This window comes from Tamandua tetradactyla, chromosome 2, assembly GCF_023851605.1.
Source record: "Tamandua tetradactyla isolate mTamTet1 chromosome 2, mTamTet1.pri, whole genome shotgun sequence".
In the NCBI taxonomy this organism is placed as follows: Eukaryota; Metazoa; Chordata; class Mammalia; order Pilosa; family Myrmecophagidae; genus Tamandua; species Tamandua tetradactyla.
Window position 1 is genome coordinate 77978353 of NC_135328.1, and position 25232 is coordinate 78003584.

Here is a 25232-nt window from a genome sequence, read left to right on the forward strand (position 1 = left end):
TGGGCCTGTCCTTTCCTGAGCCTTATTTCTCTGGCTTTCTCTTCCTTTCTGTATTCTATCCAATGTCCACCGAAAAAAAACTCCTTTTCTGCATGGGTTCATCCGAGTCAGTTTTGCTGCACAGAATCAAACAACGTAAATTGACACAAGTGGGCCTGGAAAATTATCATCAGTGGTGAAGGGAGTATAGACAACTTTTTGGAGGAGTTTTGCTATAAAGTGAAATGGGTGGTAGCTGGAAGGGCACTGCAGTCGAAGGAGTTTTTTTGTTTGTTTACTTGCTTTTTAATGAAAGCTATCACAGCATGTTTTTTGTTTGTTTGTTTTTGTTTTTAACATGGGCAGGCACCGGGAATCTGACACAGGTCTCCAGCATGGCAGGTGAGAATCTGCCACTGAGCCACTGTGGCCCACCCTCGCAACATGTTTTGAATGATGGAAATGATCCAGTAGAGAGGAATGGTTGATGCAGGAGAGAGCAGAGGACAAATGCTAGAGCAAAGGAACAAGGAACAAGCAAAGGAATGTGATCTATGGGATAAATGGAAGGACTGGTTTTAGGAACCACAACTTTGTTAATCCAAATTAATAAGAGACAAGATAAAATATATAGGTAAATTTATAGGTAATTGGTAAACTTGATGGAAATTCTTTTCTGAAAGCATCTAATTGTGAAGCAAAAATATGATCTGAGACTGAGGAAGGGAAAGGAGGTATTGGAAGTCTAAGGGGGTGGAGAAAAAAATAATTGAGTAGAGTGAGATTTGGGAAAAATAGTAGGGTGGAGGGGGTAGGCCTTAGAGCTCACTTGAATGGCCATGAATTTCAAGAGAAGAAATCATAATTGTGTTTAGCTGTTAAGGTACAGGTATGGTATAAGCAGAGAATTGGATTTAATAGGGATTGGGATTTTGCCAGACAAATCTGACAAAACAGAGAAAGGCAACAGAGAATTGAACTCATGTGAAAGTTAACCATTAAAACGATTGGGAATTCCTGGAGGTTATTCTTATGCGTTATATAGATATCGTTTTTAAGTTTATGGCTAAAGGGAAGTACTTGAAACTGCTGATCTGTAATGCAGTCAGTCACCTTGATTGTTGAAGATTATATAACTATATAGTTTTTACAATGTGACCACGTGATTGGGAAAACTTTGTAGCTGATACTCCCTTTATCCAGGGTATGGACAAATGAGTAAAAAAAATAAGGACAAAAAATAAATGGGGGGGATAAGGGGTAAAAAAAATATTGGTAGATTACAATACTAGTGGTTAATGAGAGGGAGGGGTAAGGGGTATGGAATGTATGTTTTTTTTTTCTTTTTATTTCTTTTTTCTGGAGTGATATAAATATTCTAAAAATGATCATGGTGATGGATACAGAACTCTGTGAGGATATTGTAAGCCATTGATTGTATACTTCGGATGGACTATATGGTATGTGAAGCTATCTCAATAAAAAATATTTTTAAAAAATAAAATGATTGGGAGTAAGAGACAATGAAAGACAAAAGGATTGAAGTTCTGGCAGTCCAAGGAGTGTTAGAATAAGGAGACTTATTCTAACATGTAAAAAACCTGCCCATATAAAAAAAAAACAGACAAAAAAACATGCTGTGATAGCTTTCATTAAAAAGAAAGATTGAGCTGGAAAGTGAGGAGGTGGTGGTTCGTGAGTGCAGATATTAGGGAGGAGTTGCAGTAATTGATAATGACAAGGTCTGGGGTTACGACACTTGAGAATGGTCGGCTAAGTGGAATGGACCACAAGGTCCTTGAACAGAACTGACAGGCTAGGGTATTAGAAAGGTCACCTACATGGATAAGAAAATCACCAAAAATAATCAGAGGAGTAAGGTTGGAGAGACAGTGAGTTAAGAGCTAATTCTTCTAAAAATGAGGTCCTTTAATCAGAAATCTTCTAGATGACCTCCACTAGGAAATTCTGTGGGTGGTGTAGTCTGATAGCGTATACTTCAATGGTGCTGGTAGTTTAATGAGGCAGGAGGTAATACACATCAGAGGTGGCGATGAGGAATGAGTACAATACCTAACCCCACTTTCAGGCCCTATTGGACCTGGTTTGGGAGCGAAAACAGTCATCAATGGAGAGGGCTGCAAGGGAAGCTGTATGCATAGAGCAAAACCAGATTTCAGTTAGAACAAGAAGATGAAAGGAACATTGAACATTTTGAAGACAGAGGATTTTGCCACTGATAGGCTGATTTTCAGAGGGAGCAAGGAATAGATTAAGGTATGGATGAGGAGTCTGATATTGGGTCACATTAGGATGTACAAAGAGCCCTAAAGGGATGAGAGAATGAGTTCAGGGATGATATGAAAATCTTGGTTTTCTTGTAGTGACTTACTGAAACAGGCCACCAACAGATTAATAAGTTTTCCCTCAACACATACTAATAACTTACTGATAATCATCATCAAATTTGGAGTTGTGAAAAAAAAAACGGATTGTATTCACTAAGCCCTTAGCTTTATTCCAAATAATATATGGGATCACTATTTGTAATTTGCTAATTTAGAAGTAAAAATTTTGGAGTTGCAGACCATGAACTCTTTTGGATTACTTTAGTTAACCTTAAAGCATACTAGGTAGATGATTATTTTTAGATGGGGGAAGGGGAGGTGGATTTTTCAAACCGAAAGGCATTGGAGCTAGACCTTGTTCCTTCCCTTAGCAACTACCCAGTAAACAAGTGGAACCATATGCCCCCTAGTGGTTCCTGAGAATAGACAACCATTTCCTGTGCATGAGAGCTCTGGGCTTGTTTGCCCTTAATCATTTCCTCCTGGCCCTATAAATGTTTTCCCCTTCTACCCTCAAGGCGGGGTTCCTATTGGGCCTCTCTTGTCCTGCGCACAATGTAGAACTGAATCAAGTCCTAATATTTGTACGTAGTTCTTTCATGGTATTTTTCATGCTGCAATACCTTTAATTATGATAAGAAAAGCTAGAAATATAAACTGAATGGACATATCAAAGTTCCGCCTTTAGTCATTTAATAAGCGCTTTAAAATCTGCTATATGGTTATACTTTTATACCAATAACTTGTCCCTCTAAGGCCTCTTTCCCTAGTGCTTAGCACAATGCTTAAGATTCTGTGATTGGCTCTCAATCAACATTTGTCTTGTCCAAGTTTCCTTCAAAAATATATCCTGAATTCAACCATTTCTCACTCCCTCCACTGCTAACATCCAGTCCAAGTCACCAGTTTCTCTCCTACTGACTACTATAATAGCCTTTACCTGGCTTTTCTGCTTCCCCTCTGTATTCTCCTTCCCCTTTCCCATACAGTGTATTCTTTACATAAGAGCCATGAATGCTTTAAAAAATAAATATCACATCACTTCCTCACTTAAGATTCCTACTGATGTTTACTCATTGGATTTAGAATAAAATCAAAGATCCTTGCCCTTTTCTAAATGACTTCGGGTCTTAGGATGCTTGTGACTTCATTCAGAATATACTCTTCTTTGTTCAATATTCTCCAGCCATATGGCCTTTTCCCAAGTACATCGAGTTCATTCTCATCTTTTTCTGCACCATTTTCTGCACCAGTCTTTCCACAGAGCACCATCACGTAGCTGGGTCCTTCTTATCACCGAGATCTCAATCCAAAAGTCACCTTGTCAATAATGCTTTCCCAGACAGCCCTACCAAAAGCAAACACTCCTTCCCCTTCCAGCCACTTTTTAACTGATTATCTTTTTTTTAAAAACCAAACTACAGTCTTAATTTGGATTTCACCAATTTTTCCACTTTTTTTCTGTTGCATTATCTAATCCAGTATCCCACATTGAATTTAACTTCTTAAATTTTTCAGTTAAAAATTTTTTTTACTGTGGTAACACAGATATGTATATATTACAAAATTTATCATTTAAAGCATTTTACACGTACAATTTAGTGACATTAATTACATGTACCACGTTGTGTTAGCATTATCACCACCCATGACCAAAACTTGTCCATCACCGTAAGCAGAAACTCTACCCATTAAGAACTAACTTCCCATCCCCTCTCCCCTAACCCCTGATAACTTCTAATCTACTTCGTTTCTATGAACTTGCATATTCCATCTATTTCATATAAATGGAATCATACAATATTTGTTATTTCCTGTCTGGCTTATTTCGGTCAATTATGTTCTCAAGATTCATCCCAGTAGTATCATGTAACAGAACTTACTCCTTTTTATGGCTGGATATTACTCCGTTCTACTTTTACCCCATCCTTTGTTTATTGAACGGCACCAGCAAGATACTGCTTGAAGGTGCGCAAGCGCCCAAAAGCTCTCTGGCTGGGCAATGCACTCTGGGTCTTGTAGTTCCCCGCCAGGCGGAGAGCGAGGGACGGAGAGAAGGGCGCATTGCATAGCGGGAGATATAGTGGGCTGAGAAGTCCCTCCTCCCCCGGAAGCCCGTGGCCCGGATGCACGCTGCTCTGGCGGAAGCGCGGGAGTCTTGTTTTGTGCTGACTTGTTTTGGGTAGCTGTGGTCTCGCTGCTGTTAGCGGCCCCATTTCCCCGGAGACTTTCAGTCAGTTTGAGGCAAAATGGCTACTGGCCGATGGGGAGGAGGCAGTGGCAATGGAGGGGCCGCCGCGACCTCGCCTTGCCCGTAAGGAGGCGGCTGAGGGTCCTTAGAGTCGCCTGCACCTCTCCTTTCTTTCTTTCCCATTACTGCCGACCGCGAGGATGAGCTTGGCCGGGGTTCCCTCTTTCGAGAAGGAGCATCTCTGTATGTATCTGCAGGCGCTGGGCTTTGAGCCACGCCCGGCGACCGTTGCCTGTGGAAAGATCGTGTCGCACGCGCACCTCGGAGTGTAAGGAGACCGGGGCCCGCGGGGCGGGGGCTTGAGCGGGAAGACCTGGGTCGACCCGTCCTTTCGCCAGCCGTGTCCGTCCATTATCACAAGTGGTTGGGCGTTTACCGTGTGCCACAGGCATTGACTCCAAAGCCCCTGCTTTGGGGAGCTGCCAGCCTGGTGGCAGGGACAGGAGTGCCGATTACAGAACAGTGCGAGAGTGCTTTGTAGGGAGGAGAGTCTGCAGTGGGGGCAAAACTGGAATCAACCCGCCTTGGTGGCGAGGAGGGTGGTCTGTGAAGTAGAAGAGGTGGCAAATTGCCAGTGGAAGGCGTGGGAAGAATATGTGCAAATGTTTTTAAGACTCAAGGGAGCCTTTGAAGGTGATTGTTCCTTAGTTTAACATTTTTACTTTTTGAATCGATGAACTTAAGACACGCCACAGTTAAAACAACAACAACAGAGAAGGGTATTAAAGTACCACTTCTGTTATGGATATGGCCATAAATCTAAAGGCTTTGTTTACTTTTGTGTCATAACATCAATTTTAGACAGCATTATCTTCCCCGTTATAGGCTAAGGGATTTGGGATGTATAGGCCATTTCCTATTCTCTCTTTTTATTTTTGTAAATTGTATTTTTAGTTCTGGTGGCTGTGTTTTAATAATGTGTTAGATCTTTATTTCTTCATTTTACTTTTTTATTAAAAATTTTTTAAACATAACATTCTTACCATATAATCATTCCATTCTACATATATACTCAGTAATTCACAATATCATCACATAGTTGTATATTTATCATCATGATCATTTCTTAGAACATTTGTATCGATTCAGAAAAAGAATTAAAAAGGAAACAGAAAAAAATTCATACATGGCATACCCCTTAACCCTCCCTTTCATTCACCACTAGTATTTCAATCTACTAAATTTATTTTAACATTGTTTCCCCTATTATTTATTTTAAATCTGCATGTTTTACTCATCTGTTGAAAAGGTAGATAAAAGGAGCATCAGACACAAGATTTTCACAATCACACATTCACGCTGTGAAAGCTATGTCATTATACAGTCATCTTCAAGAAACATAGCTACTGAACACAGCTGTGCATTAGACCTTTATTTCTTGATCTGACAGTCTCAAAAGTCTCTTTTGGTTCCCCACTGCGAAACTTCACAGTGAAGATAGTTATTTGTAGGATAATTAAATTAGCTCATGTACACTTCCTTACCTCTCTTCTTGACATTTTGCAGTTGTATTATAACTTTTTTATTCTTAAGGTTTAGAACTGTAATTAAGTTTTGTTTTGTAACTATTTGTTAAAAAAAGTTAATACTCTTTACATATAGAAGTACCTTGTCTAGAAGTCTGTTCTAAAACTTAACTAGAGGGGTAGCATTTATCAAGTTAATTATGTATAATTATAAGATTTGAAGCTCCTCAGCACAGACTCATTTTCTCTGAGCTGGCAGATTTCAAGGTTGAAGCTTCTTTGAGGCTCTCCTTAGAGAGGTTCCCGTTGCCACAGCATCCTGCCCTCCAATATTTTGGGAATCTTAGTTTTCTTTGCTCTGGTTTATCCATCAAAACAATTATAGTCTGTTTTCTACCTTTGATAATTTATCAAAATGTGTCAAATTCTGGGTCAGTGATGGTAGTTTTTCAAAGTTTCATTGGGCTATTGGGAGACGATCCAACATGTTGAAACAGCTGTCCACTTTAAAGTGTTTTACACGTGAAAGTGGCATCAGATTTCTTTCTTAAAAATTTGTTTTTATTTTTTGTTCACTTTTATTTCTGTTTGATAAAATTCATTATTTTCATGTGTAGTTCTATGAGTTTGGATGAATGCATGTTGTCGGGTAACTACTTTATATAAAATTAAACATTTGACCCAAGGTATTTATCCAGAAGATTTGCGCTTTTGAAAACTCCTGGTTGCACTGCAGTGAATGAATTAAAGGGAAAGGTAGAGCTTTGCAATTAGCTAGGCCTGAACTAAAGAGGTAGTGGTAATGGAAAGAGGTAATTTTATTCGTTTGTTCATTTAATAAATATTTATTGAGGACAGTACTGGACCTGGATATACAGTGGTGAACAGAATAAATGTAAATTTTTCCCTTACAGGTTTTTAATTTTAGTGGGTGAAGAAACTTTCAATAAATATCTTTCTACAAATTATAATAAATGCCAAAGAGAAAAGAACAGGTTTGAGAGGTGGTAAAATAAATGGGATTTCATTTGTGTTCTTTGGGGAACCAGAGACATTACAAGGACAATAAAGTTTTTTGATGTTGCAGAGGCATAGAAACATAAGCAAGGCAAGAATAGTCAAAGTCTGTTCTTGATTTGACTTAAATAGAAATAAAATAAATATTTGACTTAAATAAAACTAAAAATAAAAACTGCTTCTTGGTTTGATTCCTGATTGCTTGGAATCAAATTTGATGCTTTGGTTTTCATGTTAACTCTTATTTCCTTATAGCTGTGTAACAATTTTTATAGAGTTTAGGTTTTCTTTTTTCTTCAATGTTGCTTTAGGTTTTATTTTGGCTAGTTAGGGAAATTGGGACAATAAAACTCTAAGGGATTTGCTAGAATTACATTGTAAGGATGATCTGGGCATAAAATTTAATGGTTAAGACTCTGGGCTCTGGGGTCAGATGATCTGTTTCAAGTCACTGCTTTCTATTTCCTGATGATGTGAATTTTTTGGGCAAATTAACCTTTCTAAATTTTACTTTTCTCATCTGTAAAAGGATCATAGAGCTACTTTCTAATGCCATTAGGATTGAAGTAAGCTATGCTAAATCATTTAACACAGCACTTAGCCTCATTTGATTGATGTATAGATGTGTTACTACCTTTAAAGCCTTAAAATGATGCCTGACAAATAGTATACTCTCAATAAATACTAGCTATTTTTATTGTGTTTATTCAATATATGTTGATTGATATTATTTTCATCATATCATAGGCCATGGTTCTCTTTCCATCTAATTAGACTTTCATTCCCTTTCTGTAGAATGTTTTCACTGTAATAAAGCAAGTTCTGCCATTTTTCTTCCATTTAATCTGTATTTCCTAGGAATCAGAAAATAAAAGCTTGTTTATGTTTTTCTTATTGATTATAAGATTTTTACATGAATGAGAAAAATGAATTTACATTGATCTCTTGAAGAGAATGCGAAATACTAATTTGTGTCAAACTCACACAACTTTTGATGATGCTTAGTTTTATTAACCATGTTCCTTTTCTTTTTCTCTGCTTCTATTTTCTTTAAATTACTAGGAATATGTTTGACAAGCTGAACCGTGATGCCTTTCACATAGTTTCTTATTTTTTATTTCAAACGCTGGACCAGTCTCTCACCAAAGAAGTTTTCAAGTGAGGAAAAGTTACTTCATTTTCTTTTCTTAAATAATCCTTTTCAGATTTGAAAATGGTTTATGCTTCACTATAAGCCAGAAATTCAAATTTGGCCTTTGACTATTCTTTTGAGTAAATGTCAGAAACTCAGGCTTGAGTCTGATAAATTTAGTCCTTAACCTTTATAAATCTGAGTAATTTTTCTTTGTTATTTAGCTTAAAATCATTGTATTTCTTAGATAAGCAATGTTTTGTTTTACAGAATTAATTCCTAATGTTCTTTATGGTCTTAATTATAAGGCAAAACAATTAACTGGTGCACTCAATTTTGCCCTACTTTTTGTTCTTACTCCTTTTTTGTAAAACTGGTTGTTTTGTGCTTTTTCATTTTCCAGTTTTCTGTAAATCCTTATTATATTTGCTAGTTATATATATATATATAAAATCAAGGTATCTATTGCTGGGGGCAAAAATCATTCCTATTAAGTTTAACTTACTGTTATATACTGGTGAGTATTAAATACTTTAAGAAGGAAATAAAAATATGAATACCTACTAATCTTTGATGCAAGTTATTTTGCTTGCAAAATAACCAAGAAGATTTGGTTTCTTCTTTGAGAAAGTATTCAGATTTGTTTTGATATTTATGTTGTGTCATCAGCTTATATGGAAAAGCAACAAGCAAATCCATCTTTTAGGGCAAAGTGCCTAGGAGAACAGGTATATTTGAAACATTTAAAAAAAATTTCTATCAGTGAGGTAAAGGGTGTCCTTTGCTCATATTAAAGTAATTTTTTAAAATTTTTCTCCTAATTGTAAAGACAATACTGCTCCTTTTAAGCAACTCAAAAAATATAGGAAAGTGTAAAGAAGGAAGTGAAAATCATTCCTAAACCCACCAGAGTATCACCCACCAGAGTATACTGACCTTTCAGTCTTTTTCCTATGTGTATTTAATTTTTTCTGTGCATATATAATAGATTTTACATAAGTATAAGAGCCTTAAATAATTATGCCTTAGAATAAAAATTTAGACAAAACTTGATTATCAGCTGAAAATAATAGGTATATTGTAATGTCAAGTGGTTTGAGTAAAATTGAGGCAAAACTTATCTTTTTCATGTTTTTACTTCTTGTTACATAGCCACAAAACAGTGTCATCCACTGACCATGATATGGTTTATCTCTAGGAGAGATATTATCATATTGTTCCTTCTCCAGTGATCCTCATGTATAACCATTTAGGTTCCTCTCCTGCAAGATTTTTTTTTAGGCTTAATATACTAATTTATTAATCCCGTCTTTACACATTAGTTCTTTGGATCCATTTGTGAATGTTGTCCTTTTTGGCTGATTTTCAGTTATTTTAATAGCTATTCATTCCTTCATTTAATATTAATATTCATTGATTATTTGCACTAAATTGAACTCAGCCCTATAGGTGTTTATGAAGAAAAAAACCAGTTTCTCAGAGGTTGGTGTTTCTTTTTAGCAGAAATCTAAGAATGTTAGCCTTCATCCATTTGGAAGTAATATTACTAGTTTAGGAGATAAATTTGGTCTTTTTAATTTTGCTTATAATTCTAACATTCCTGCTTTTGTTTTTTAAGATTTTGTTGGCCTCCATATGACCAAAAAAGTGATGCTGAGTTCCGGAAACACTGCTGTGAATGGTTAAAAAAGATTTCTGTAAGTATTTTCTTTCTGAAAGATGCAAACAAAGAAGTTATATTAATTTTTTAGAGGTGAAGTTTTTTTGGATGCTAATGGTATAAGCAAGGAAATACTAATTGGAATAGTACTTTTGAATAGGTTTTGGTTAATATTCTATAAATTTTTGAGAAACTAGCTTTGCTGACTAGGTGTACTGGAAATAGGTTTTAGAGATCCTGGGAGTTTATTATGTTTTTGTTTAAAGAACACTTTGGACCGTAGACTTTTAGCTTGCTTCCCCCGATAATGTCAATGATTGTGACATTTGATTAATTTTTGTGACCAAGGCCTATCAAAATTTTGATAGTTCACACTTGTGGTGGAATAATCCTGATCAGTCCTTTTATGTTAGAGTTATGGAATACCTGGGAGTGTTAAGCTAAATTCTGACCCCTCTGTTTTAGAGCTTTAGGTTGATCTACTTTATCACTTTAACACTTTTAGAAACCTTTATAGTCTTCATTAAGTGTATTTCTTTTTTTATCCTTGTACTTCTAGAGAGTATATTGGGGCTCCTGAACCTGCTACCTTTTTCTTTATTTCCACAAAATTGATAAGCATTTTGAAAGCCTATAGTTTTAATAATTTTGGATGTACTGTACTATAGATCTGTATATGTTATGAAACCACATGAACACTTCTTTATGTAGGTTTGAAAATATAGTAAATTAGAATTTCACTGGGGCAAAGTTTTGTTTTCATTGATACTAAGTTATTGAAACCATTAAACATGTTAAACAGCGTGTCAGGCATTGTGCTAGATGCTGGGTATAGAAAGATGAATTAGACTCAGAACATATGTGTAAGCATTACACTATGTTCTCAAAGCCTCAGTGGTAATTTGCTATGCTGGGTCTTTTCTTTGTAGCTGTTTCAAACACAGCAAGGAAAATGCTGGGTTCAAAATCTTTTTTTTTTTTTTTTTTAATTATTAAGGACCTTTATTATTGTACCTAATAACACATGCAAAGGTAAGATGCTAAAGGATTAGTTAACCCTGGGCTGAACTATGGCACTGAGGACCCAGATTCTTCTCTTCTTTCCTTTCTGCCATCGTCAGCCTTATAGCTCTTGTCTGCAGGGTGTGTTCCTTCACGGTTGCAATTTGCTGCCCTAGTTACATGTTTCACTTCTAGATATTTGGCTCAGATTCTTACTCTTGCTTTTTACTCATCTCCAGTAAAGGCAGCTGACATGTCTTGATCATAAATTGTGTGCTAAGCAATGGGTTAAATCTTTTTTATATGTTAAAACATTTAGAATTGTATGATGCAGAACATTATTCTCAGTTACATTCCAGGAAAATAAAGATTAAAATAGAGCTCAGGCTTACTAATTTCTATAAAAATTGAGAAAGAGGGGATTTATCTTATCACTTTTGCTGCATGCTCCTGTGTCTGTAGGACAGCCATAACTTAGAGGAGTCTTAAAATCTAGTCTTAACTAGATTTGTCTCCTGCTTCTGGTAGGAAAATAGAATGTGGATAGGGGATTATCTTGGCTAGGTTTTTCCCAGGAGCATACTCTGAGATAAGGATGTGAGTTTTAGTTTATTTGGGAGATGATCTTAGGAACCAGTGATAGAGGAAATCAGGCAGAAAGAAAGCCAATACAGTGTTTGTTTTTGAGTAGAATACTGTTCTCAGCAATTTGGGATCAATCCTACTAGAGAACTCTAGGGGACAATTAAACATTCCTTAGAGTTAGTTATTTCACTCTAGAGAAGAGAGACCTGGGGTATTTACCCACCTGTCCTATCAGCCATTGATCTGTGGGCTGCTAATCCTTTAATTACCTCAAAAAGCAATTGTGTCTGCCTTGTGTATAAAGGCTGAGAGGAGTTTCTGTGGGCCAGACAAGCCTTTAGGCATAGTCATAGGTGGGTAGACTTGAAAGCTTTTGGATTGGTGTGCAAGGAGATTAGGGTAGGCACCTACAGTTTGTATTGCAGTGGACTTCTAGTCTAGTATATTGTTTAAAAATTATTTCGAAATCAGTTTAAGCCTTATATACATTTGTTTAATTGCTTCAAAACAGTATGATGTAAATATAAGGGTTATTGTTGGAAAGGTCTTCAAATCATCTTATTTCTTTTTTCCATAGGCTGAATGTGGAAGTAGCTTTCCTCAAGTTGTTGGTTCACTATTTCTTTATCCTGGTGGTCCTAAATTCATTCATCTGATGTACCATTTTGCAAAATTTGTTGCAATAAAATATATTAAGGCCAACTCTAAAAGTAAGTTCAGCTTATAGAGTAATTTTTTTTTGTTTTGATTCTTAAATTTTTATTTACAATTTGTAAACCATCAAGAGATTTTAATAAAGCATGGTAAGTTAAAAATATTAATTACTTCAAAAAGCAAATACTTCATATCCTACTGGGACTATAACTTAAAATCCTCTCAGAAAGAACGTAAGAAGAACTAGTCAGATTATTTAATTATGCTCTAAATCAGAGGATAAGAAACTTTTTCTGTACAAAGGCAGATCCTAAATATTTTGGGCTTTGCAGGCCACACAGGGTCTCTGGTGCACATTTCTCCTTGTTTTTTTTTTTTTAAGCAACCCTTTAAAAATATAAAAACCTATCCTAGCTTGCTGAATTCACAAAATCAGGCATTGGTCCTCAAATGGCCTGTAGATAATAGTTTGCTGACTCCTGCTCTATACAGTCTTTAGTGTTGTGTTCAGTGTGAAATTTATTTTGGTTACTGGCAGTGTGTTGAAATTTTTTATGTTGGAAATTGCTGTTTTAAAAGTATTTGATCATTTTGCTAATTCATAGAAAAAAATTGGATTTCTCAAACTAATATTTAAGAAAAGATGTTATCTGTAGCTCATTAAATATGCTGCTCTCTAATTGGTCTATGTTTAAAAATGTGGAAAATACAGAAATTTTGAAGCAATAAACTCCATCCATTTTCCAGCTTCCAGAGATAGCCATTGCTGACATTTTGTTTTTTAGTGCATTTATTTTAACTATCCATTTTATTTATTTTAGATAGTACATTCTCATGGTTCAAAAATCAAAAGGTGAAAAGTCTTCCACCTCTGTTCTCTAACTTCCTAGTTTCCCTTCCTAGAGGCAATCATTGTAATAAATAATATAAGCAAATATGTATATATTCTTTTTAAAAAAATGTAAATGGTAACAAATGTACAGTTTTGCATCTTAACTGTAAGTCTTAGAGATCATCCTTTATCAGTTCATGGAGTGTTTCCTTATTGTCTCTCTCTTTAGAGCTGTACAATATTACATTGAATGGATATACCATAATTTATTTATTCTATCTTCTGCTGATGGATGTTTGGCTTTTTTTCCCCAAACTTTTCAGTTTGTGTATGGTCAGATGTGTGTGCGTGTGTGTGTGTGTGTATTGAATTGCTTGGTCAAATGAATTGTGCATTTATAATTTGTAGTTATTACCAGATTATTTTCCATAGAGGACGGATGTTATACTTCTTTCTATACTTTTGTTTATACTTCTACCACCAGTATATGGAGTGTCTGTTTTCCCAAAGGGTCACCAATATAGAGTATGATCAGGCACTTTTATCTTTTCAGTCTAATGAGTTAAAACTGAAATCTCAGTGTGATTTTAATTTGTATTTGTCTTATGAGAGAGGTTGAAAATTGATCCATATGTTTAAGAGCAATTTGTATTTTTTTGGTACTTAGTGTTCGTATCCTTTTTCCTTTTTTCTTTTATGTTATTGGTCTTTTTCATTTGTAAGAGTTCTTATTTATTATCCCTTCTCTGTGATGTGACATGTAAACTTTTTTCCTACTTTATCTTTTATACATATTTTTTTCTTTTTAACTTGTGTATGATCCTGCTTTATAAGCATTTATATATTTTTAAGTTTAATATAACATAAGCATTTTTACCAGTATTTCTATAGTAATCTGCCCCTATTATGCATAACCCAAATTAGTTTTATATGAAATGTATACATTTGATTTAACAAGGGTTTATTGTGTATCACGTGTTAGAAACAAGACTTCTAAGCATGGATTGTCCTAGTTCTTTTTTTTTTTTTGAGATTTTAAAGTTGTTTTATTCTTTTTCTTTAGGAAAAATCCCTTTAATTGTTAAAGAATATATATAGAGAGAGCTCTTACATAGATAAGACCACCGAAGAAACACATCCTTGCCAAATAGTAAATCTAAACCTTCTCTTAACTCTTCTCCCTCCCCCCATTATTTACCTTGGCTATTGCTGTGGTAGTGCTGATGGTTTCCTTTTGAACATAGCTCATAGCATGCAATAGCAGTTTTCCCCCTGTACCCTGGACTTAAACACTCTTTGTACAAGAATCATATCTTTGAAGCAATTCTTGCAAGAACTAATTCATATTTCTAGTGTTAATCACTGGGATATGTAGATCTGTGACACCCCTTTAATTTTGTTCATCTTCTATATGGTAATATTACTTACAGACTCATTAGAGAACCGCCTTCACTTATATTGGAGTTTAACCTCATTAGCTAATGGTTCACCCATCTGTAGCTTCTATGTATCTCTGAGTCCCCTATATTCTGTATTATAAGCCTCTGATAATACCTTTATGCTGGTCATAAAAGTGGAATCATACAGTATCTATCCTTTTATTTCTGGCTCATTTTACTCAGAATTATGTCCTCAAGCCTCATCTATCTTGTCATGTGCTTCAGGACGTCATTTTGTCTTACTGCTGCATAATATTCCATTGTATGTATATACCACATTTTGTTGTCACTCGTTTGTTGATGGGCATTTGGTTTGTTTCCATCTTTTGGTGATTGTCAGTAATGCTGATGTGAACGTTGTTGTGCAAATGTCTGTTTGTGTCATTGCTTTCAGCTCTTCTGTTTATATACCAAGTAGTGCTATTGCTGGGTCATAGGGCAACTCAATATTTAGTTTCATAAGGAACCGCCAAACAGTCTTCCACAGTGGCTGCGCCATTATACATTCCCACCAGCAGTGCATTAGTGTCCCGGTTCTTCCACATCCTTTCCAATATTTACAGTTTCCTGTTTGTTTAATCACAGCCATTCTTCTAGGTATCAGGTGGTGTATCTCGTAGTCTTGATCTGCATTTCCCTTATAGCCAGTGAAAATGAGCATCTCTTCATGTGCTTTTTTTTTCCAATGACTTTTTTTTTAACTTTTAAAATTATATAATACAACATATATACAAAGCAAAGAAATAAAAAAGCGATAATTTCCAAAGCACTCTTCAAAAAGTGGTTACAGGATAGATCCCAGAGTTTGTCATGGGCCACCATACCATCATCTCATGCTGCTCCAGAGTATGGGAGGCCAGAGGGCTTAAATACTTTTTTATCATCACAATCGACTTTTTTTTCCTTCTTTTTTTGTGAACAGTAACATACATACAAAAAAAGCTACAAATTTCAAAGCACAGCACCACAATTAGTTGTAGAACATATTTCAGACTTTGACATAGGTTACAGTTTCAAATTTTAGGTTTTTACTTCTAGCTGCTCTAACTGGAGGCTAGAAGAGTTATCAGTTTAATGATTCAGCATTCATATTAATTTGTTACGTCCTATCTTCTATGTATAATTCCACCATCACCTTTGATCTTTCCATACCTCTCCTTAGGGTTGTTTGGGCTATGGCAATTCTAAATTTATGATATTGGAAGGGTCTGTCACTAACATGGGGTAGAGAAATGGAACTATCTGATGTTCTGGAGAGGCTGGGCTAGGTTTCAGTACTTATCTGGAACAGGGACTCATCTGGAGGTTGTAGGTTTCTGGAAAGTTACTGTAGTGCATGGAACCCTTGTGGAATCTTATATATTGCCCTAGGTGTTCTTTAGGATTGGCTGGAATGGTCCTGATTGGGGACTGGCAGGTTATGATAGGTATCAGGTCTACCTGAAGCTTGCATTAAGAGCAATCTCCAGAATAGTCTCTTGACTTTATTTGAACTCTCTCTGCCACTGATACTTTATTAATTACACTTCTTTTCCCCCTTTTGGTCAGGATGTAATTGTTGATCCCATGGTGCCGGGTCTGGATTCCTCCCTGGGCATCATCTGCCATGTCGTCAGGGAGACTTTCACCCCTGGATGTCATGTCCCACCTAGCAGGGAGGGCAATGATTTCACATGCAAGGTTGGGCTTAGAGAGACTGGGGCCACATCTGAGCAACAACAGAGGTCCTCCATAAGTAACTGTTAGGCATGTCTATAGGTAGCCTAAGCTTCTCCGCTACCTGTGTAAGCTTCACATGACTAAGCCTCATCATGGCCTCTTGATTTGAGTATCCCTAAGGTGTGACACAGTATCAGGGGATTCCCTGTTGGTAAGGTTTAATAGTTCGATAGTCTTTCCCCTCTCTCTGGACTTTGCCAATACTTTTTTTTTTTTAATTAAAAAATTTTTTTTAAACATGACAACATACAAACATGAACATTCTTACCATATGATCATTCCATTCTTGGTATATAAACAATAACTCACAATATCATCACATAGTTGTATATTCATCACCATGATCATTTCTTAGAACATTTGCATCAATTCAGGAAAAGAAATAAAAAGAAAACAAAAAAATTCGTACATATTATGCCCCCTCCTCCTCCCCCTCCCCAATCACCAGCACTTCAGCTGACTAAATTTATTTTAACATTTGTTCCCCCTATTATTTGTTTTAATCCACATATTTTACTCATCTGTTGATAAGGTAGATAAAAGGAGCATCAGACACAGGTTTTCACAATCACACAGTCACATTGTAAAAACTATATTATTATACAATCATCTTTAAGAAACAGGACTACTGGAACACAGCTGTACATTTTCAGGCAATTCCGTCCAGTCTCTCTATAATATGTTAACTAAAAAGGTGATATCTATATAAATGTATAAGAATAATCTCCAGGATAACCTCTCGACTCTGTTTGGAATCTCTCAGCCATTAGTACTTTTTTTTTGTCTCATTTTGCTCTTCCGCCTTTTGTTTGAGAAGGTTTTCTCAATCCCTTGATGCTGAGTTTCAGGTCATTCTAGGATTTCTGTCCCATGTTGCCAGGAAAGTCCACACCCCTGGGAGTCATGTCCCATGTAGAGAGGGGAAGGACAGTGAGTTTGCTTGTCGTGTTGGCTGACAGAGAGAGGCCACATCGGAACAACAAAAGAGGTTCTGTGGGGTGACTCTTAGGCCTAATTTTAAGAAGGCTTAGCCTATCCTTTGTGGGGTAAGTTTCATATGAATAAACCCCAAGATAGGGGTCTCAGCCTATTGCTTTGGTTGTCCCCACTGCTTGTGAGAATATCAAGAATTCTCCACTTGGGAAAGTTGAATTTTCCCCTTTTCTCACGATTCCCCAAGGGGACTTTGCAAATAATTTTTTATTCACTGTTCAAATCACTCTAGGATTTATCAGGGCATCACTCTGGACAAACCTACAAAAATCTCATGTCCTACTCAAGGTTCCATGCACTTACGGTGTTTAATTAAGCTGTCCACATAAGTTATATTAGGAAATGCACTACTCAAAATGTAAATTTTGTACCAAATAAACATTTTTTGCTTTAGTCTCACACATAAGTTAAAGTTTTAAAATATGAATTACCATCTGTTTTCAACACCCTGCAATATCAACATTACTTTGTTCTTTCTCATGCAAAAACATTTTTTAATATGTGCATTTAGTCACTGTCATTATACACTGTAGGCATTCTTAGATTATACCATCTCAGTCTTTATCATCTATCTTTCCTTCTGATTTCATTTGTGCCCCCAGTCCTCCTCCATCATTCTCACATTCAGCTTCATTAAGTGTTTAACATTGTATTACAGTTAGGTAGTATTGTGCTATCCATTTCTGAATTTTTACAATCAGTCCTATTGCACAATCTGTATCCCTTCAGCTCCAGTTACCCAATATATGCTGTTTCTATCTCCTGATGGTCTCTTTTCTCAACTGAAATTCTCCAAGTTCATTTCGGTTCATATCAGTGAGACCATACAGTATTTGTCCTCAGGGGCACTTGGCATAATGTCCTCAAGGTTCATTCATGTTGTTTCGTACTTCATAATTTTATTGTCTTACAGCTACATAATATTCCATCATATGTATATACCCCAGCTTGTTTAGCTACTTATCTGTTGATGACTTTACCAATACTTTTTGATTATTTGCTTAATATACTCTTGGATGTTTCCAGACAGTATAATAATCTATACAGGATTAAAGGACCACCTTCTTATTCTGGGCTTCCTGTGTTTCAGTTGTTCAAATGAGCTGTACAGATAGGTTGAATTAGATTATGCACTACAGAAAATTTCAGTTACAGATCAAATAAACCTTTCTTCCATTGATCTCAAAGAGTATGTGTGGTTCTAAAATTTAGACACTGTCTTCCTTACCCCTGTGTTCTGAATGACTTTAACTCCTAGCTGTTCAGCTTCATTCTTATCTCTAATATAAGGTTATATATGTAAAACAGCCTCTCAAAATCCAGAAGTAATAATCACCACTCCAGACTTAGGTGTGTTTCCTCTAAAAGCTTACAATCTAGGCCCCTGTATTCTTAAAAGCATTTTCTAAAGGTGACCATACCATTGTTGTTTTTTTGTTTCTGGCTTATTTTGTTCCCCCAAATGTCCCACATGTTCATTCACATCATTGCATACCTCACAATATTGTTCCTTTTTGTAGCAGCGCAACCTTCATTCATAAGTATACAACTATCGTTTGCCAATCTACTTCTCTGTCAATGTATCCGTCAGCCCCCTGCATTCATTGGGCATCATGTAGAGGGCCCAAAGTCCACAGTCCATCAACATTTTCAATTTTAGATAATTTCATTGTTCCCAAGACACAGAAGACCAATAAACACGCCTTCACCAACTAGGAAATCTAAACCTCCTCTTAACTCTTGTCCCTCACCCCATTATTTACCTCTGCTGTTGCTGTGGTTGTACTGATGGTTTCCTTTTGAACATAGCTCATAGCATGCAATAGCAGTTTTCCCCCATACGCTGAACTTAAACAGTCTTTATACAAGAATACATCTTTGAAGTAATTCTTACGAGAACTCATTCATATTTCTAGTGTCAGTCAGTGGGATATGTAGGTTTATACAACCCCTTTCAATCTTGTTCATCTTCAATATGGTAATATTACTTATTGACCCACTAGAGAATCATCTTTGCTCCTACTTATTCTCTTACATTGGAGTTCAACTTCGTTAGCTAACCGTTCACCTGTCTCTAGCTTCTATGTATCTCTAAGTCCCCTATATTCTGTGTTATAAGCCTCTGATTATATCTTTATGCTGGTCATAAAAGTGGAATCATACAGTATTTATTCTTTTGTATTTGACTAATTTGGCTCAGCATTATGTCCTCAAGGCTCATCTATCTTGCCATTTTGTTTTACTGCTACATAATATTCCTTTGTATGTACATACCACATTTTGTTGATCCACTTGTCTGTATGAAGGGCATTTGGTTTGTTTCCATCTTTTGGCGATTGGGAATAATTCTGCTATGAACATCGGTGTGTAAATGTCTGTTTGTGTTGTTGCTTACAGCTTTTCTGGGTGTATACTAAGTTTGCTGGGTCATAGGGCAACTCGATATTTAGTTTCCTAAGGAACTACCAAGCCGTCTTCCATAGTGGCTGCATCATTATACATTCCCATGAGCGATACCTAAGTGTCCCAGTTTCTCCACATCCTCTCCAACATTTATAGTTTCCTGTTTGTTTATTAGTAACCATTCCTTTTTTTCTTAATTAATTAATTTATTAATTAAAAAATTAACAAACAAAAACATTAACATATCATTCCGTTCTACATATATAATCAGTAATTCTCAATATCATCACATAGTTGCATATTCATCATTTCTTAGAACATTTGCATCAATTCAGAAAAAGAAATAAAAAGACAACAGAAAAAGAAATAAAACGAAAACAGAAAAAAAAAATTATACATACCATACCCTTATCCCTCGCTTTCATTGATCACTAGCATTTCAAACTAAATTTATTTTAACATTTGTTCCCCCATTATTTATTTTTATTCCATATGTTCTACTTGTCTGTTGACAAAGTAGATAAAAGGAGCATCAGACACAAGGTTTTCACAATCACACAGTCACATTGTGAACGCTGTATCATTATTCAGTCATCATCAAGAAACATGGCTACTGGAACACAGCTCTACATTTTCAGGCACTTCTCTCCAGCCTCTCCATTACATCTTGAATAACACAGTGATATCTACTTATGTGCAAGAATAACCTCCAGAATAACCTCTGGACTCTGTTTGGAATCTCTCAGCCATTGACACTTTGTCTCATTTCACTCTTCCACCTTTTGGTCCAGAAGGTTTTCTCAATCCCTTGATGCAGGGTCTCAGCTCATTCTAGAGTTTTTCTTAATCCCTTGATACTGAGTCTCAGCTCATTCTAGGATTTCTGTCCCACATTGCCAGGAAGGTCCACACCCCTGGGAGTCATGTCCCATGTAAACAGGGGGAGGGTGGTGATCTGCTTGTTGTGTTGGCTGTAGAGAGAGGCCACATCTGAGCAACAAAAGAGGCTCTCTTGGGAGTGACTATTAGGCCTAAATTTTAAGTAGACTTGACCTATCCTTTGTGGGGTTAAGTTTCATATGAACAAAACCCAAGACTGGGGGCTCAGCCTGTAGCCTTGGCTGTCCACACTGCTTGTGAGAATACGAAGAATTCAAATTGGGGAAGTTGAATTTCTCCCCGTTCTCACCATTCCCCGAAGGGGACTTTGCAAATACTTTTCCACTCATTGATCGAATCACTGTGGGATTCATCAGGGCATCACTCTGGACAAACCAACAAAATCTCATGTCCTAACCAAGATTCCAAGTACTTATGGTGTTCAATCAAGCTATCTACATAAGTAAATTTTGTACCAAATAAACATTTTTTGCTTTAGTCTCACACATAAGTTGAAATTTTAAAATATTAATTACCATCTATTTTCAGCACCCTGCAGTAATGACATTCCTTTGTTCTTCCTCATGCAAAAACATTTTTAAAATTTGTACATTTAGTCACTATCATGATACACTCTAGGCATTCCTAGATTATACCATCTCAAACTTTAACATCTTTCTTTCTGATTTCATTTATGCCCCCAGCCCTTCTACCTCTATCATTCTCACCTTTGGCTTCATTCAGTGTTTCAGCATAATTGTATTACAGTTAGGTAGTATTGTGCTGTCCAGTTCTGAGTTTTTATATTCAGTCCTGTTGCACAATCTGTATCCCATCAGCTCTGATTACCCAATATCTTACCCTATTTCTATCCTGATGGCCTCTTTTACCAATGAAATTCTCCAAATTTATTCACTAATGTCAGTTCATATCAGTGAGACCATATAGTATTTGTCCTTTTGTGTCTGGCTAATCTCACTCAGCATAACGTCCTTAAGGTCTATCCATGTTGTTACATACTTCATAAGTTTATTCTGTCTTACAGCTGCATAATATTCCATCGTATGTATATACCACAGTTTGTTTAGCCACTTGTCTGTTGATAGACATTTTGGATGTTTTCATCTCTTTGCAATTGTAAATAATGCTGCTATAAACATTGGTGTGAAAATGTCTGCTTGTGTTCTTGCCCTCATGTCCTCCGAGTAGATGCCTGAGAATGGTATTGCCGGGTCATATGGCAATTCTATATTTAGCTTCCTGAGGAACTACCAAACTGAAAAAGGCATTTCTTGAATCCAGCATCCTAACTTTTAAATTTTATTTGTCAGATTTATGTATTCTTTTCCCTCTTTGACTTTGTATTCTTTAGATTACCCTTAGTGGTACTCTTCAGTTCTGTGCCCTCCTCCAGACCTCCTTCTCGTCTTTTTTTTTCAGCCAGCAGAGCTCCTTTTAGTATTTCTTGTAGAGCTGGTCTCCTGTTGACAGATTCTTTCAGGACTTCTTTGTCTGTGAAAACTTTAATCTCTCCCTCAGATTTGAAGGAGAATTTTGCTGGGGAAAGAATTCAGAATCTTGAATATATCATACCACTGCCTTCTTGCCTCCTGGGTGCTAGTTAAATAGTCTGAACTCAGACTTACTTGGTTTCCTTTGTATTTAGTAGATTGTTTTTCTCTTACTACATTCAGGATTTTCTGCTTCTCTTCAACATTTGATAGAGTGATTTGTATGCGTCTTGGAAAGGGCTGGGTTGGATTTATTTTGTTTGGAATTCTTTTTTTTGACTTGTACATTTATGTCTTTTATGAGGGTTGGGACGTTTCCCCATTACATCCTCAACTACACGTCCTAGCCCTTTACTCCTCTTTTCTTCTTTTGGGACACCAGTGATTCTTCTGTTTGTGTGCTTTGTTTTGTCTATCATTTCTCTGAGTTTCAATTCAAATGTTTCCATCTTTTTTGCCATTTTCTGTTTTGAGTCTTCAGGGGCAGTTATTGTGTCCTTTATATTATTTGTTCTTTCTTCTGTCTCTTCAGATATGGTGTTGTGTGCCTCTAGGATGTTTTTTTTTTTAATTTTTTATTTATTAAAAAAAAATTACAAGAAAGAAGCACAAACATTCCCAACACATACACTCAGCATTCACAATATCATCATATAGTTGCATATTCATCATCATGATCATTTCCCAGAACATTTGCATTAATTCAGAAAAAGAAATAAAAAGACAACAGAAAAATAAAACAAAAACAAAATTTTACATACCAAACCCTTACAACTCCCTTTCATTGATGACTTGCATTTCAAACTAAATTTATTTTAACATTTGTTCCCCCTATTATTTATTTTTATTCCATATGTTCTACTCATCTGTTGACAAGGTAGATAAAAGGAGCATCAGACACAAGGTTTTCATAATCACACAGTTACATTGTGAAAGCTATATCATTATACAATCATCATCCAGAAACATGGCTATTGGAACACAGCTCTACATTTTCAGGCAGTTTCCCCCAGCCTCTCCATTACATCTTGGTTAACAAGGTGATATCTACTTAATGCATAAGAATAACCTCCAGGATAACCTCTCGACTCTGTTTGGAACCTCTCAGCTATTGAAACTTTGTCTCATTTTACTTTTCCCCCTTTTGGTCGAGAAGGTGTCTCATTTTACTTTTCCCCCTTTTGGTCGAGAAGGTTTTCTCAATCCCTTGATGCTGGGTCTCAGCTCATTCTAGAGTTTTTCTCAGTTCCTTGATGCTGAATCTCAGCTCATCCTGGGAGTCATGTCCCACATAGATGGGGGAGGGTGGTGAGTTTGCTTGCTGTGTTGGCTGGAGAGAGAGGCCACATGTGAGCAACAAAAGAGGTTCTCTTGGGGGTGACTCTTAGGCCTAATTTTAAGTAGGCTTGACTAATCCCCTGTGGGGTTAAGTTTCATATGAACAAACCCCAAGACGGGGGCTCAGCCTATAGCTTTGGTTGCCCACACTGCTTGTGAGAATATCAAGAATTCAACTTGGGGAAGTTGAATTTTCCCCTGTTCTCACCATTCCCCGAAGGCGACTTTGCAAATACTTTTCCATTCACTGATCAAATCAGTCTGGGATTCATCAGGGCATCCCCTGGACAAACCAACAAAATCTCATGTCCTATACAAAGTTCCATGTACTTAAGTGTTCAGCCAACTATCAACATAAGTTATATATGGAGATACACTAGTCAAAGTATAAATTTGTACCAAATAAACATTTTTTGCTTTAGTCTCACATATAAGTTGAAATTTTAAAATATTAATTACCATCTATTTTCAGTACCCTGCAGTAATGACATTCTTTTGTTCTTCCTCATGCAAAAACATTTTTTAAATTTGTACCTTTAGTCACTATCATTATATACTTTAGGCATTCCTAGATTATACCATCTCAATCTTTATCGTCTATCTTTCTTTGTGATTTCATTTATGCCTCAACCCTCCTCCCTCTATGTTTCTCACATTTGGCTTCATTTAGTGTTTCAGCATAATTGTATTTGTATTACAGTTAGGTAGTATTGTGCTGTCCATTTCTGAGTTTTTTGTTTGTTTGTTTGTTTTTTTTTTACAAAGAAAACTCCAATCCAATTTATTGACAGTAAATTCAATCAAACATTTAAGGAAGATAGAATAGCATTCTTCTTTTTTTTTATTAATTAAAGAAAAAGAAATTAACACAACATTTAGAAGTCATTCCATTCTACATATGCAATCAGTAATTCTTAACATCATCACATAGATGCATGATCATCATTTCTTAGTACATTTGCATCGATTTAGGAAAAGAACTAGCAAAACAACAGAAAAAGATATAGAATGTTAATATAGAGAAAAAAATAAAAATAATAATAATAAAAAAAGAAAAAAGAAAAGGAAAAAGAAAAAAAAACAAAAGACACAAACAAAAAAACAAAAAAACTATAGCTCAGATGCAGCTTCATTCAGTGTTTTAACATAATTACATTACAATTAGGTATTATTGTGCTGTCCATTTTTGAGTTTTTGTATCGAGTCCTGTTGCACAGTCTGTATCCCTTCAGCTCCAATTACCCATTATCTTAACCTGTTTCTAACTCCTGCTGGTCTCTGTTACCAATGACATATTCCAAGTTTATTCTCGAATGTCGGTTCACATCAGTGAGACCATACAATATTTGTCCTTTTGTTTCTCGGTAATCACACTCAGCATAATGTCCTTAAGGTCAATTCATGTTGTTACATGCTTCATAACTTTATTGTTTTACATCTGCATAATATTCCATTGTATGTATATGTCACAGTTTGTTTAGCCACCCGTCTCTGTTGATTTTGGCTGTTTCCATCTCTTGGTAATTTCAGATAATGCTGCTATAAACATTGGTGTGCAAATTTCCGTTTGTGTCCTTGCCCTTATGTCCTTTGAGTAGAGACAGCATATAGATGGGTCCCGTTCCCTAATCCATTCTGCCAGTCCATGTCCTCCAGTTGGGAAGTTTAATCCATCAACATCAGTGTTCTTACTGCCCGGGGTTTTTGCCATTTGGCTTTTACATGTCCTTCTAATTTTCCTTCTTTTTACCTTTACTCATGGTCTTCCTTTCTACACTCTTCTCCACACCTCTCTCTTCTGCCTTCATATCTGTCTCTAGTGCTCCCTTTAGCATTTCTTGCAGAGCTGGTCTCTTGGTCACAAATTCTCTCAGTGATTTTTTTGTCTGAAAATGTTTTAATTTCTCCCTCATTTTTGAAGGACAATTTTGCTGGATATAGAATTCTTGGTTGGCAGTTTTTCTCTTTTAATAATTTAAATATATCATCCCACTGTCTTCTCGCCTCCATGGTTTCTGCTGAGA

The 25232-nt window shown here is 36.1% G+C and overlaps 1 protein-coding gene across 2 annotated transcripts in view; it reads left to right on the forward strand.

Annotated features, from left to right (window-relative positions):
- The first annotated feature begins 4365 nt into the window (after nt 1–4365).
- Nucleotides 4366–25232, forward strand: part of HAUS6 (HAUS augmin like complex subunit 6) — an 81225-nt gene continuing 60358 nt past the window's right edge. The window contains exons 1-4 of one of the 2 annotated variants that reach the window (XM_077148075.1): nt 4366–4846; nt 8124–8219; nt 9812–9890; nt 12018–12150. In XM_077148075.1, coding sequence (XP_077004190.1) covers nt 4719–4846; nt 8124–8219; nt 9812–9890; nt 12018–12150 — 436 coding nt within the window. In that variant the 5' untranslated portion in view covers nt 4366–4718. The other variant, XM_077148077.1, reaches the window with a different exon arrangement.